Source organism: Chionomys nivalis, chromosome 13 (genome assembly GCF_950005125.1).
Source record: "Chionomys nivalis chromosome 13, mChiNiv1.1, whole genome shotgun sequence".
NCBI lineage: Eukaryota > Metazoa > Chordata > Mammalia > Rodentia > Cricetidae > Chionomys > Chionomys nivalis.
Window position 1 is genome coordinate 62254501 of NC_080098.1, and position 14781 is coordinate 62269281.

A 14781-nucleotide genomic window follows, 5' to 3' on the forward strand; every position below is an offset into this window, starting at 1 on the left:
GAAGTTTGGTCAGACCAGAGGAGGGCAGTGCCGGGCAAAGCCCAGAACTCTGCATTCATCTCCAACTTTCAGAAAAGTCTGCGCCAACACCATGAAACCAAAGAGAAACTGCGGTAGAAGATGAACCGTTTCTCAGGATTGGCTGGGCTCATACCCAGACTCCTCAGAGAAATGGAGGGAAATATTTTCTCTCTGGCAAGGCAGAGAGATCCTCTCTACCACATCTGACAATAGGGGACCCTGGTTCAACTGTGTCCAGTCCCTTGAAACACATACATTATTCCAAGGCACAGTAGGAGGACAGTTATTGAAGTTTATTCTCCTAGGGCACAGAGTAGCTTTCTGTACTGCCCGCCCTCCACAGTGTCTCATGTAGCCCAGGCTAGCCTCAAACTCATTATGCAGCTAAAGCTGAGGATGATCCTGAACTCCAATTCTCCTGCCTCCACATTCTAAGTGCTGGGCCGACAGACTTGTATCATCACAGCCAGCATCCTTTTTATTTCTTAATGAGAACAATGGGCTTGGAGGATGGAGATTTAATGGACAAAATGATCAAGGGCATAGGTTTTTATAATAACAAAGAAGAACAGTACAGACTGGTTTAAAGTGAGGGTATAGAGGAGCAATTTTCTGATAACACTGCAAGTGGACTGGGGCAGCAGTAATGTTCACATCTATTGCACTGGCTATAAAATAAAAGCAGCCCAGAGCAGGCAACCACTAGCGCTTTAAGAAGTAAGCATTACTAAGTAACACTAAGCAAACACAGCATTTTATATTTAGAAGAAAGGCAACAGACGGGGATGTGACTTGGAAGAGATGCAGTTGGTAACTGCTGCTGAATTTCCAAGTAAGATTTCCACTGTACATCAATTTCCTTACTTACACAGTAACTGATTTTTAAATTTCTTCTTTTTAATGAAAATATCTCCTTTTAATTGTGTGTGTGTGTGATCTGAGTGTGGGTATGTGCACATGAGCACAGGTGCCCTCAGAGGCCACTGGATCCCCTGGAGATGGAGTTACAGGTGTTTTGAGCTCTCTCGCATGGGTGCTAGGAATTGCATTTGAGTTCTCTGTAAGAGCAGTATGCATTCTTAATTGATGAGCCAATTCTGCAATCCCTTGATCTTTTTAAAATTAAAATTTAAAAGAAAAAATTGAAGTACTGGGTATTTCTGAGGAAGCTTGGTAAGTGTCCTCCAACGAAGCTACTACATCTCCAGTCCTAGGTACCAATGACCCCAGACCCATGTCTTACCTGGTAACTGTCCAGCCCCCTTTGCAGCTTGGTGGACCTTGCAGTCACGCAGCCAATGGATACCGACAGGATGGCTTCCACCATGAGTGGCAGCGTCCCTGAATGCTGCACAGGTTTTACTGTGACCTGCACTCTACGCGAGTGCCCCTGCGGAGGTGAAGGCAGTGAAGATGCCAGAAATGGGGGTGGGGTTGGGGGAGGAAACAAGGGGAGATAATTTGAGAACAGAAACACAAAATAACTAGGGCATGCCTAGAAACTCTGAGAGTGGAGTAGGGAGGAGATGATAAGCAAACAAATGAAACCTTTCTACCTGTCTGAGTTGAAAGACGCCCCCAGTGTTGACGTCTTTCGCCTGGTGAAGTTCCACGGCGGTGTATTCCCCCAGCTCATTCAGTTCCAATATGGAGACCCACATTTCTATTCTTCGAGTGACTTCATTCCACCTGCAAAAAACCACATCCCGACAAGCCAAGCATCAGCCAGGGCCACTGGTAGCAAACGGTAATAAACGTCCATCTCTGAGCACCTTTGGGCACTGTGCCGGCGGTGTCTCACAGGTTACCTCCTCAATGACCGCTCACACAATCCTGCGGTATGGACTCGCAGGCTGTTTAACTGACCCACACCTTCCATTTAGAGGCATACACAGCTCAGGTGCAGAATTCCAGGGGGGCTGACAAACCCAAGTTAGCTCTGCCTGTTTTAAAATGTCATAAAAATGGAACCACGTGGCGTGGACTCTTGAGTCATTTGGCACAATGGATGGATGATCCTTTCTTTCTTTGACAGGGTCTCTCTCTATAGCCCTAGATGACTTTGAACTCACAGAGACCTGTCTGCCTGTCTCCCAAGTGCTGGGATTTAAGGCATATGTTACCATGCCTGGCCCCAGTGCTTTTAGATTTTAATGCTGACTAAGCTGCTCTTGAATGACTAACCCAGTAATTTGTTTATTCACCTGCTGAAAATACCTGGGTTCATTGCGACACTGGTGTATTGGTAAAGCCCCACGAACACTACTTGTGGACCTAAGTTTTCATTTCTCTCAAGTAAGTCCCCAGGTATGGGGTTGCCGGGCCACAGAAGAGGCAAATGATCAACTTTATAAGAAATTGCCAATTTGCCGGGCGGTGGTGGCGCACGCCTTTAATCCCAGCACTTGGGAGGCAGAGGCAGGCGGATCTCTGTGAGTTCGAGACCAGCCTGGTCTACAAGAGCTAGTTCCAGGACAGGCTCCAAAACCACAGAGAAACCCTGTCTCGAAAAACCAAAAAAAAAAAAAGAAATTGCCAATTTTAGGGCTGAAGCTGAATGGCAGAGTGCTTGCCTGGCATGTGGAAAGAGCTACGTTCTGTTTCTGGAAATGCTATAGTAAGAAAAAAAAAAAGACATTAGGAGCTTTCTCTTAGATCATGGTTGCTTGGTCATTTTCATCGTTCTCTGCCTCCCCAGTGCTGGGATTAAGGGTGTGCGCCACCACCACCTGGCTGTTTATCTTCATGGTTATACCTTTAATGTAGAATTAACTCCAACCTGGAAGTTTTCCCTCCTATGGTTATTGTGGCCTGAGGACCTGTGACCATGTCAAAGTTGTAAAGATGCTATCCCCCTCCAGGCAGCATGGAACAGACCAGTAAAACTAGCACTTGCTGAGGCAGGAGGATTGCGAATCTGAGAGCAGGTGGGTTTTACAGTGAGCACTTGCTTACAATGATACCATCAACAATGACAATGATGAACACTCAGGGCATGGTGGCTCACATCAGCAATTTCAACACTTGGTAGGTCGAGACAGGAGACTACCACAAGTGTGAGGCCAGCCAAACCATATCAACCTCACAAATGTGAGGCCAGCCAAACCATTACAACCAAACCATATCTCAAAAAAAAAAAAAAAAAACCTATAAAGCAATAAAAATTGGTAAAAAGATATTCTACTATTTTCTTCTACCAGATTTATAGATTTTTCTTTGCATTTAAATTTATGATTTGGGTCAACAAGGTAGCCTAGTAGGTAAAAGAGCTTGCCTTCAAACCAGATGACCTGAGTTCAATCCCTGGGAACCACGAGGTGGAAATTGGTAACTGACTCCTGCAAGCTGTCCTCCGACCTCTCTTGGCGCGCACATGCGTGCACGCACAGACACATACACACACACTAATGTAATAAAGACTTTAAAAATAAACATAATTTTTGTGCTTGATGTTAAGTAAACCAAGGATTTTTCCCACATCAGTACAGCAATTACTCCAGTCCGGCTGGTTTCGGTGACTCACTATCCACAGTGTGTTTCGATGTTGGTGGCTTCAAGTGGTGGCTTCTTCTAGTACTACAAAGGAGGAAATGGGCTCAAAGGCTGAGCAACTTCTTCGAAGCCCCAGGGTTTGAAGCCTCAATGCTCACTTAAGGTCATGAGCTGCTCCTGACCCCTGCAGCTAATGCTTGCAGCAAGAACAAACCTGTCATGCAATGTTCTTGTCTTCGCATGGAGGGAGTCGACCTCCCAGATGGAGCGTCCGTTCCCAGCGCACCGGTGGCCCCACACTTCAATCGCCAGCGCGCCATCGGAAATGAACTCTAGGAATTCTTCTGTGACAGTCACCACAAAGTCCTGGGACAAGCAGAAGGCAGGACAGCACACTGAGAGTCTGGTATAATGGCACCCAATTATCTGCTCTCAACCTTAAACCCCATCTCTTCTGTTCTGCAGGAAAGCATCCAGGTTCACAGGATGCCGTATCTGGAAGAAATCTAGGAGGTAACTCAGTTCTAGCAAACAAAGCCGAACTCAAAACTCTGACTTTAGGTGCAGAGCTGGCATCTGCATTCCCTTACTTTGGCTCATGGCCAGCTCCAGTGAACCACTCTGACCTCCGGATAACCCTAGCTGCACTTCGAGACTTACCCCATAAGGGACTTGAACTATCTGATTCCTTCCTGGCCTGGGCTCTTGCTCGTGAGTGTGTCTCTCTTCAATTCCTCACTCTAAATGACAAGCCCACGACTGTAGAAATGTATAGAGTTCCCTGAGAGCTGTAGCTGGTCACCTAGGACACTGAGCAGGCCTAATGCCAAGCCACTTTCCTTCCTATCAGCCTCCTCGGGAGCCCGAGCAGAGACTCAGAGGCAGTTATTCATAGACTCATTGCCAGAAACAGCTACTAAGGAGACTGAGCCTTATTCTATCTACTTCCTATTTCATCTGGAGACAGACCCAGAAAGTTAGGAGGAAAAGAAACACAGTGGTCAGTGAGTCCAATCTATGTTCTTTAGGACTGAAAACCAAAATAAAACAAACAACAAATAAACTAACAACCTCTAAAGTCACACTGTGAACCCAGGGATTTGGGGATCCGTATGTATTTAAACAGTTGTTAAATAGTACACACTGAAAATCCAGCCTTTGTCTTCCTGATATAAACAGCCCTGTGGATCCAGGATGGGGAATATTTAGAAGACGATTAGAAAAACAGTAACAACAAGAACAACAAAATGGGGGGGGGGAATGCTACTTAGGAGGAGAAGAAGCCAGTGTGTGGGGAGGGGATGGGAGAGGACAGCAGCAGAAGGAGATGAGTTAGAACAAGGCATAGAATTCATATGGATGAAAATGCCATAATAAGGCTGCATGTATGTCTGTGTGAGGGTGTCAGATCCCCTGAAACAGGATTTACAGACAGTTGTGAGCTGCCATGTGGGTGCTGGGAATTGAACCCAGGTCCTCTGGAAGAGCAGCCAGTGCTCTTAACCACTGAGCCATATCTCCAGCCCTACTAGCATATTTCTTTCTTTCTTTCTTTCTTTTTTTTTTTTTTGGTTTTTTGAGAGGGTTTCTCTGTGGTTTTGGAGCCTGTCCTGGAACTAGCTCTTGTAGACCAGGCTGGTCTCGAACTCACAGAGATCCGCCTGTCTCTGCCTCCCAAGTGCTGGGATTAAAGGCGTGCGCCACCACCGCCCAGCTACCAGCATATTTCTTAAAAAGAAACATGGCTATACGCTTGTAGAATAAAACTCCAAGCGGAGACGGTTCAGATTTCATTTTATATATTCCCTAATTATTTGAATTTATAATGAGTACATTGGAACTTTACAAAGTCCAATAAAATATTTTGTTCAATTAAAAAGAAAGAAAGAAAGAAAAAAAGGAAGGAAGGAAGGAAGGAAGGAAGGAAGGAAGGAAGGAAGAAAGAAAGAAAGAAAGAAAGAAAGAAAGAAAGAAAGAAAGAAAGAAAGAAACTAACTCACAGGGAAAACTCTTCTGAGAGAGAATCTCCTGTCCTGGAACATGGGATCTTACTGCTTCAGCCTCCTGTGTTCCAGGATTACAGGCATGCGCCACCACATACGGGGAGAACTTCTGAGTCATAAGAAGATTTTAGCCATGCCTAGGGACTCCTGCCTGTAATCCCAGCACTTGGAAGGCAGATGCAGAAGGGTGGCCATGAACTGGAGGGCAGAATAGGCCACATACTGAGTCCTAGGCCTGCTTGAGCTACACAGCAGGACCCTTTTGTGATTTAACAGATTTGGGGGAGAGGGGTATTATTTTCTTTAGGGGTGTGGCCAACAATAAGTTGCCGATATCCAGCCTATAAGCTCCCTCCTATACTTAGGCGAGAAACTCTTAACTCCACCAGTGACACAGGAAGAGGAGAACGAAAGGAGGAGGGGACTTGTGGGAAGAAGAGGTTTCAGTGCAGTAAGGAGATGAGAAAAGGGAACTGAGCATGAAAATGACTAAAACTCTAAAACTGCCAGACAACAATAAAAACATTTTAAAAAAATTAATAAGGGGGGCTGGAGAGATGGCTCAGCGGTTAAAAGCACTGAGTGCTCTTGCAGGGAACTCAAGTTCAATTCCCAGCACCCACATGGCGGCTCACAACTCTCTGTAACTTCAAGATCTGACACCCTCACACAGACATACATACAGGCAAACACCAATGTACATAAAATAAAAAGAAATAAATTATTTTTTTTTAAATTTTATTTATTTATTATGTATACAATATTCTGTCTGTATGTATGCCTGCAGGCCAGAAGAGGGCACCAGACCCCATTACAGATGGTTGTGAGCCACCATGTGGTTGCTGGGAATTGAACTCAGGACCTCTGGAAGAGCACGCAGTGCTCTTAACCGCTGAGCCATCTCTCCAACCCCAAAAAGAAATAAATTATTTTAAAAAATTAATAAGGGAACCTTGGTCCTTAAAACAAGGAAGGAAGGAAGGGAGGGAGGGAGGAAACAAGGAAGGAAGGAAGAAAAGAAGGCAGAAAGGAAAAAAGAAGCTCCACACAGTTGGAAAGTGTCCCGTTCCAAACACCAGAATTGTATGTAATGTTGCAGAGTAAGTACATGGTAATTTTAAAAGTGTGTTCCCAATTCCATTCCCCACTGTGCAGCTGATGCTGATTCTGTTGTGGCCATTCTGCTGGCGGGAACTGACCCAGATCAAGCTCACACTTCACCACAGAGTGTCACCCCGGGCCTGGTACCACTTTGTAACTGCATCCGTACCTTGCGGTGAGAGAAGGTCACAGTGTACTGGGCATCCCTGGACTGCGGAGAAGGCACGTCTGGGTCTACCACTGGGGCTGCCACCGTGGACTCACACTGGTCCCAGAACGTATACTGACAGAAGACGAAATTTGAGAGGCTTAAGGGGAGCCCAGTTGCCTCTTTAATTATCACCTGAAGAGATTTAAAAAAATAAATTATAGTTCTCATAAAAGAAACACTAAAGAATATGTCCTTCCACAGTTCAGTCATCTCTAAGAGAGGATGAAATCAGTCAGTCATCCATTGGAGAATATTTAAGACCATTCATTGCGAGCCAGCCATCTATCTATCTATCTATCTATCTATCTATCTATCTATCTATCTATCTATCGACTGATTGATTGATTGATCTATCATTCACCCATCTATCCACCTATCTATCGCCTATCTTTAGCAGTGAATTTAGGGCCTCACACAGACCGAGCTATATTCCTAGTTCATCCTTTTATAAATCTATAAAGCATGGAGGTCTCAAACTCAGAGATCGGCCTGCTTCTGCTCCTAAGTGTTGGGATTAAAGACATGCACCATCATGTCTAACACATGGACTCATCTTCAAATTTTAAGAAAAATTATATTTACTTATTTGTGAGGAAAAAAGGCACATTCCTGTATAATCTTACTCATGACTGAGTTTCTGATACAGAAGTAACTTTTATTAGGAGAACACAATTCAATAATATATTCTCCATACTGCGACAGACATGACCCTGTCTTTCTGTAGATTTGCCATCTGTGGTTTAGTCAATAGATCAGATATACTCCAGACACTAAATCATACAGACATGTGTAGACTTTATCTTGTCTTATTCTCTAAGCAACTGTTACACGCGGTAAAAACCATGACTAAAAGCAACTTAGGGGAGGAACAGGTTAATTTCAGTTTACAGGGCAAAGAACATCACTGAGGGTAGCCCAGGCAGGAATTTGAAGCAGAAACCATAGAGGAATGTCGCTTACTGGCTGGCTCGTGCTTACCTAGCTTTCTTATACAGCTCAGGACAACCTGCCAAGGGAATGGTGCCTCCCATAGTGGGCTGGACTGTCTTATATCAATTAACAACCAAGACAACCCCCACAGACAGGCCAGGCCCATCAACAATTTCACCAACGCAATTCCTCTCTCAGGTGACTCTAGGCTGTGTCAAATAGAAAATTAAAGCCAACTAGTGCCTGGTGTGGCGGTGAGCAGTTTTAATTCTAGCACTCAGTGAGTTGGAGGCCAGCCTGGTCTACGAAGTGAATCCTAGAACATCCAGGGCTACATAATTGAGAGACCCTGCCTCAAAAAAGTATTACAGAAAACAAATAAATAAAATAAACCTTTAAAAATAAGGCTAACTAGAACTGATATAACTACTACACATCATTTGGACTGCACTTCATGTTATTTTATTGGCAGTTATTAAAAGTGTATAGAATGATGTGCATAGATTATATGCAAACACAGTCCACTGTTGGTGTGGGAAGTCCTTCAGTCTGTGTTTTGCTTTTATTGGTTAATGAATAAAGCTGTTTTGGCCAGTGGCTTAGCAGAATAGGGCTATGTGGGAGTTCCAAGCAGACAGAGGAGGAGGGAGTAGTGGAGTCAGGTAGAAGCCATGTAGTTGCCGCCAGAGACAGACTTCTCTGCTGGAGTCCACTGAAACTTTGCCGGTAGGCCACAACCTTGTGGTGATGCACAGATTAATGGAGATGGGTTAGTTTAGGATATAGGAGCTCGCTAGAAATATGCTTAAGCTATTGGCCAAATAGTATTGCAAATAATATGGTTTCTGTGTGGTTATTTCTGAACTAGCAGCCTCCGCCAACACACTGTGTGGAAGGGACTTGCATACATGTGGATTTGAGTCTGTGGAGGGCTTCACAAAACCAGTTTTGCCTAGACACTGAAGGTAGAGGGTACATGTTTGGGGAATTCCACACACTTGTTCCAAGAGAATTATTCTAGAAGTGCTGCCTACTGCATCTCTCGTCAGACAGTTTAGCTTCTACTGTGCTGGATGGAAAACTCACAGCATTTTGTGCGCACAGTTTGGCATTGCCAGGGTCTATGTGAGCCCCCATCATTGTCCTCTCACCCGGCACGTCAGCTTCTTGACTCGGTGAATGACTTCGCCGCTGCTGTCCACGACTTCAAGACTTCCGCTTTCACTAGAGTTCTCGGAAGAGTCATCCTCTGATACACGCTCCGGAACAGTCCCAGTGACACGCATGACCTCCACGTGGAGACGCCCAGCAACCTGGATCATGGGACAAGAGCATCTCAGAGCTCAGGGCATACCCAGGCAACACTAGCCTGAGAAACAAGTTTACTCTCAGCCCCGGCTGACCATCTCTGGCAGTGTGAGACCCTCCCTCCCAAGCCATTCCCATGAGGGAGACCCAAAACCCACCCTCCGACAGCCAGCCGTGCCCTGCACTGTTCCTTTCTTACTCTGAGTCAAATTTGTCCCTTCACGACTTGTTTTCTAGAACTATCCTTAGGTATACCCATTTTCCTCAGCTCAGGCAAGGAACAGCTTCAAGGGAGCAATCATCGTCTATTGGAATCTTTGATCTTGCAATTGTTTACATAGTTACATATGCATTCATTTGATCATGTACTTGGTTAACCTATTCACCCCACAAAGACCTACTGGAACGCCAAGAAAAGAAGTGGGCTCTGCTGCCAGTGAGCTCATGGCCAGAAAGCAGAGAAGGCAGAACCCAGGAGCAACAGGAAAAGGATCTGACACAGAGGTGTTGGGAGTGTGTAGGGTAAATGTATGCACGTGCATGTGGCAAGTGTTTACTGGGAACAGACGGGGGCAGGACTGTGTTGAGCACTGTGCTTCCAACAGAACACCAGGCAGACCCGGCCCCTAGCTCAGGGAGGATGGATGGTATGTGACATGGAGCTGCATGAAAAAGGGTTCAGTGGGGTGGCAGTGAGCTCTTACTCCAGAAGGAATCACATGAACAAAGCCAGATGGGTATGGGAAGGCAATTCTTCTGTTTGCTTGCTTTTGTAAGTAAGGTTTTGATTTGTTGCGATAGGACTCGCTACATAACCCAGGCTGACCTCACTCACTGCACAATCCTCCTGCCTCAGCCTCCCGAGTGCTTCCATGACAGGTGTGCAACCCCACTCTTAGCTCTGGATAACAATTCTTTTGTTCCACCTATTTTATTTTTTAATTATGTATATGTGTATGGGTCCATGCCCTTGAGTGCTGGTGTCCAAAGAGGTCAAGGGTATAGGATCTCCCTGGAGCTGAAGTCACAGGTAGTTGGGAGCTATCTGATGGGAGAGCTGGGGCTCGAACTTGGGCTCTCTCCAAGAGCAGCAAGCCACTCTTAGCTGCTGAGTCATTCCTCCAGCCTCTAAATAACTGTGCTTTTCAGGCCATTTTTTTATTAGAACATTTCTATTTCCGAGTGCGGAAGTGTTTTGCTGGAGTGGGTCCAGGTTGGCAGTATTCCATTCTCCTTTCTGAGATGGCTCAGGCTGCTCAAATTCTGCCTCAGCTTCTGAATGCTGGGACTGCAGGGACGAGCCACCACACCAGGCTAAGTAAGGAGGATGCCTAATGCTCAGATTCAATCTCCACATAGCATTGGCGCTGGAGACAAGGATCTGAGAGAAGTCAGATGACGGTATCCGAGAAGTGAGGCACACGGGAGGAGCGACCAAGGGAAAGAAGGGTGAAGACACAGCAGTGCAGTGTGTCATATGATGCTTGTTTGGGAACTGAATGCACCTGCATTAATCTGTGTGTGTGTGTGTGTGTGTGTGTGTGTATGCAATAGCACACATGTGACGGTCAGAGGAAAGCATTTGGAAGCCTCTTCTCTCCTTCCTCTCTGAACTTGAACTCAGAGCATTTGGTTCGCATGGCAAGTGCTTGAGGGCTGAGCCTTGAGTGTGTTTTTAATATATCAGATACCCAGAGCCTGCCAGGGACTCGAGACTAAGAGACTCTGAGCGAGGGCCTCAGCCACTGGATCCACTGGCCACTTAAGTTGTATTTTTAGCATGGGGAGAAGCATTGGTGGTCACCAGAGCATAATTATCCCAGGAAGGTACCAGATCCTACACACACACACACACACACACACACACACACACACACACACACACACACACACTCATACACTCACACACGCATGCACACAGAGCATCTTGATCTTCCTCAAGGCAGAGATTAACAAAATTTCACACCTGTCATTTTCTAGGGACTGGTGTGTCCTTACCTCCCCCTGCTGGCTGATGATGGGTACTGCATATTGAAGTTTAACATCACAGAAGAGACATTCCAAGAACACATTAGCCACACCGATGAGGTTGTGATTCTCCTGAGCTTCGTAAAAAGGGTCACCTCGCTTCCCATAGAGCCTCTTGGCCTGAGAAGCAGAACAGGTAATTGAGTGAGGGGTCATAAAAAAAAGCATCAACTGAAATCATGTTATTTCGAACCAGCACTAAACATACTTTTAGAGGAAGCATTCACTGAAATAAACAAGAAATTAGAATCATGCTGACAGATCAGCTCAGCACATGAATGGGGCATGTCTGCTGGGGGCTGTCATGCAGAGGAGCCTCGCCTTCACTCACCTAACACCTACAGCCTGTTTCATGTCATGCCCTGGAACTGGCATCAAATTTTTCTTTCTATTGCTAATGTGAAATGTTAGAAACAAAACAAAACATTACATGCACTACAATTATGTTTAGAAATCTACCCATCCGTGAGCACAGCTGGGGTACACACAGCTAGGGGCACATGAGCTAGGGGCACACACAGATGGGGCACACACAAATAGGGGCACACACAGCTAGGGCACATGCAGATAGGGGTACACGCAGCTGGGGGCACACGCAGCTAGGGGCACACACAGCTAGGGCACATGCAGATAGGGGCACACGCAGCTGGGGGCACATGCAGCTAGGGGTACACACAGATAGGGGCACACACAGATGGGGCACATACAAATAGGGGCACACACAGATGAGGCACACACAAATAGGGGCACACACAGCTAGGGCACATGCAGATGGGGCACACACAGCTGGGGGCACACGCAGCTAGGGGCACACGAGCTAGGGGCACACACATGGGGCACACACAGCTAGGGCACATGCAGATAGGGGCACATGCAGCTGGGGGCACACACAGATGGGGCACACACAGATAGGGACACACACAGCTAGGGGCACACACAGCTAGGGGCACACACAGATGGGGCACACACAGCTAGGGGCACACACAGATGGGGCACAGATAGCTAGGGGCACACACAGATGGGGCACACACAGCTAGGGGCACACACAGATAGGGACACACACAGCTAGGGGCACACACAGATGGGGCACACACAGCTAGGGGCACACACAGATGGGGCACACACAAATAGGGGCACACACAGCTAGGGGCACACACAGATGGGGCACACACAGCTAGGGGCATACACAGATGGGGCACACACAGATGGGGCACACACAGCTAGGGGCACACACAGATGGGGCACACACAAATAGGGGCACACACAGCTAGGGGCACACACAGATGGGGCACACACAGATGGGGCACATGCGCAGATGGGGATGAAGATGAAGTCCACACTGGCTCCAGCCGGCCTGGTTTACCAGGACACAGACCAGCAGCACAGAGAGACTTCTTTCCTCCTCCTTTAACGTGAGAGGCAGTGAAGACAAAACAAGAGCCGCTGGGTGTCCCCTTCACCTGTCTGAATTAAGTGCTCCTGGAGGATCACATTTATCTCCCTAGTGTAAACACCAGAGCATTTTATCTGCGGTTTTAATGCAGCCACATCTCCTTGTTCCTCTTACCTCAGGGACATTTTCTTTCCATTCTTGGTAAAGGTCTCTCATATCAATTAATTTATTCTCCAGCTTCTCGATGGTCCAAATCTGGGTGCTCTTTCCTTTTCTCCTCGCTTGAATGGCAGGCTCACTCACTATCGCCCCTCTCTGTACAATGAAGAGAAACCAAGCAGACGTGGTTTTGACTTCCTTTCTGACAGTTAAAGATTGTCTACATTACAGTGAGGCTGGAGGTTTACACAAGAAGGTCAAATATTACCACCTAGGAAATATTCTGGTCACTTTCTTTTAGATATTCCTGTGCACACACTTATATTTTAAATCACAAACCCATGTAAACACATAGTCACACATCCCAGTCTCCAGTTTTTACATCATGATCAATTCCTTTCATTGACTACTCTTTGCAAACTTGTTTCATAGTAGCATAGAAATTCATCATACAGATTTATCCCATTCTTAATTATTATTCAGTTGCAAGCGTACATGTTTTTGTTATATAAAGGCCACTGTGAGGTAGCTTAGTTGCTAGAGTGCTTGTCTAGCCCTTGGTTATAGCTGGGTGGTGGTAGTACATGCCTATAATCCTAGCACTTGGGAGGCAGAGGCACGCAGGTCTCTGTGAGTTCAAGGCCAACCTATATACAAAAACAAGTTCCAGGAGAGTCAGGGCTCTTACACAGAGAAACCCTGTCTCAGAAAACAAACAACAAACAAGCAAGCAAGCAAAAAGCCCTAGCACCACCTAAAACAGATGTGGTCAGTGTACGCCTGTAATGACAGCATTCAGGAGGCAAAGACAGGTGCAAGGTCATCCTTAGCTACAAATTGAGTTTGAGGCCAGCATGGGATTGTGAGACCCTTCCTCAATCAATCAATCAATCAATCAATCAATCAATCATTCAATATTAAAGAATAAAAGGACTATCAGAGAACCCTTGTGCATAGCCTGAAGGTATGTCCATGCCTATATCTGTGGACTTAGAACTCCAATAACCAGCCGGGTGGTGGTGGCACACTCCTTTAATCCCAGCACTTGGGAGGCAGAGACAGGCGGATCTCTGTGAGTTCAAGACCAACCTGGTCTACAAGAGCTAGTTCCAGGATAGGCTCCAAAACCACAGAGAAACCCTGTCTCGAAAAAAACAAAAAAAAAAACAAAAAAAACAAAAAAAGAAAAAGAAAAAGAACTCCAATAACCAATCAAATCCTTCCTAATTCGCTTTCTTAAATTTATGAAAAAAATTATTTTATGTATATGTGTGTTTTGCCCCCGTGTATGCATGTGTACCACGTGTGTGCCTGGTGCCCCCAGAGGCAGAAGAGGATACTGCACACAATGAAGTAGAGTTACAGATAATTGCGAGCCACTCTGTGTGTGCTAGGAAGCAAACCCTAGTCCTCTGGCAGAGCAGCCAATGGTTAACCGAGCGAGCCCTCTCTCCACTCACCACACTCAACTGCCTTTCTAGCTGTTGGCCGGGTTGAGAAAAAAAGATGAAAATTTATTGTCTTCCAGGTTTCTCTCTTAGAGCAAAACTTCGTTAAGTTTAAGTGATAGGTGTCTTTCAGAAGGCTGCGAGGAGTTCCATACATGCATAGGTTTCAAAGATATTTTCTCCTCAGAGAATTCACTCATAGAAAGGCAATACAACTAGGCATACATACATATTCATTGCATCGGGGCATTTGTGTGAGGAGAAGCAGGCATAATTACCACTTGACCTTCTTCCATTCTAAGGACGCTGCTTACAGCGTATACTCACCCAGGGGGTATAGACCAACTCGAAGGCGTTCAGAGTCAACACCTGGTTCCCCACAGGACCTGCTCACAGAGATGAGCTCTGGACTCCAGTCTGCAGGATCTACAAGCCTACATCCTGCTCTCCCAATCCCTAGGGCCGTGCCTACCTTCCTGTTGGCACTGAGGTTGGCCGCGGGGATCTGAAGAGTCACTTGGTAGTCAGTGAGCTTGTTCATTTCCTCAGCTAGGAAGTTGGCTTCCCTCACCAGAGTGTTCGCTTTCACCAGCTGCTCTCGAAGCTTGGCCAGGCTCTGCCTGAACAGTTCATCCCTGGGGTGTTGAAGAAGAGAGAGCACACACAGGTAAAGTAAACTAGAGTTCC

The 14781-nt window shown here is 46.1% G+C and overlaps 1 protein-coding gene across 6 annotated transcripts in view; it reads right to left on the reverse strand.

Moving 5' to 3' along the window:
• Kif13a (kinesin family member 13A) overlaps positions 1-14781 on the reverse strand; it is a 181848-nt gene that overhangs the window by 36171 nt on the left and 130896 nt on the right. For all 6 annotated transcript variants that reach the window (XM_057787264.1, XM_057787260.1, XM_057787263.1 and 3 more), the window contains exons 18-25: positions 14567-14729; positions 12662-12802; positions 11065-11214; positions 8910-9071; positions 6787-6960; positions 3728-3879; positions 1578-1710; positions 1265-1411 (exon numbers count right to left, since the gene is read on the reverse strand). In XM_057787264.1, coding sequence (XP_057643247.1) covers positions 1265-1411; positions 1578-1710; positions 3728-3879; positions 6787-6960; positions 8910-9071; positions 11065-11214; positions 12662-12802; positions 14567-14729 — 1222 coding nt within the window. The remainder of the gene's footprint in view (positions 1-1264; positions 1412-1577; positions 1711-3727; positions 3880-6786; positions 6961-8909; positions 9072-11064; positions 11215-12661; positions 12803-14566; positions 14730-14781) is intronic.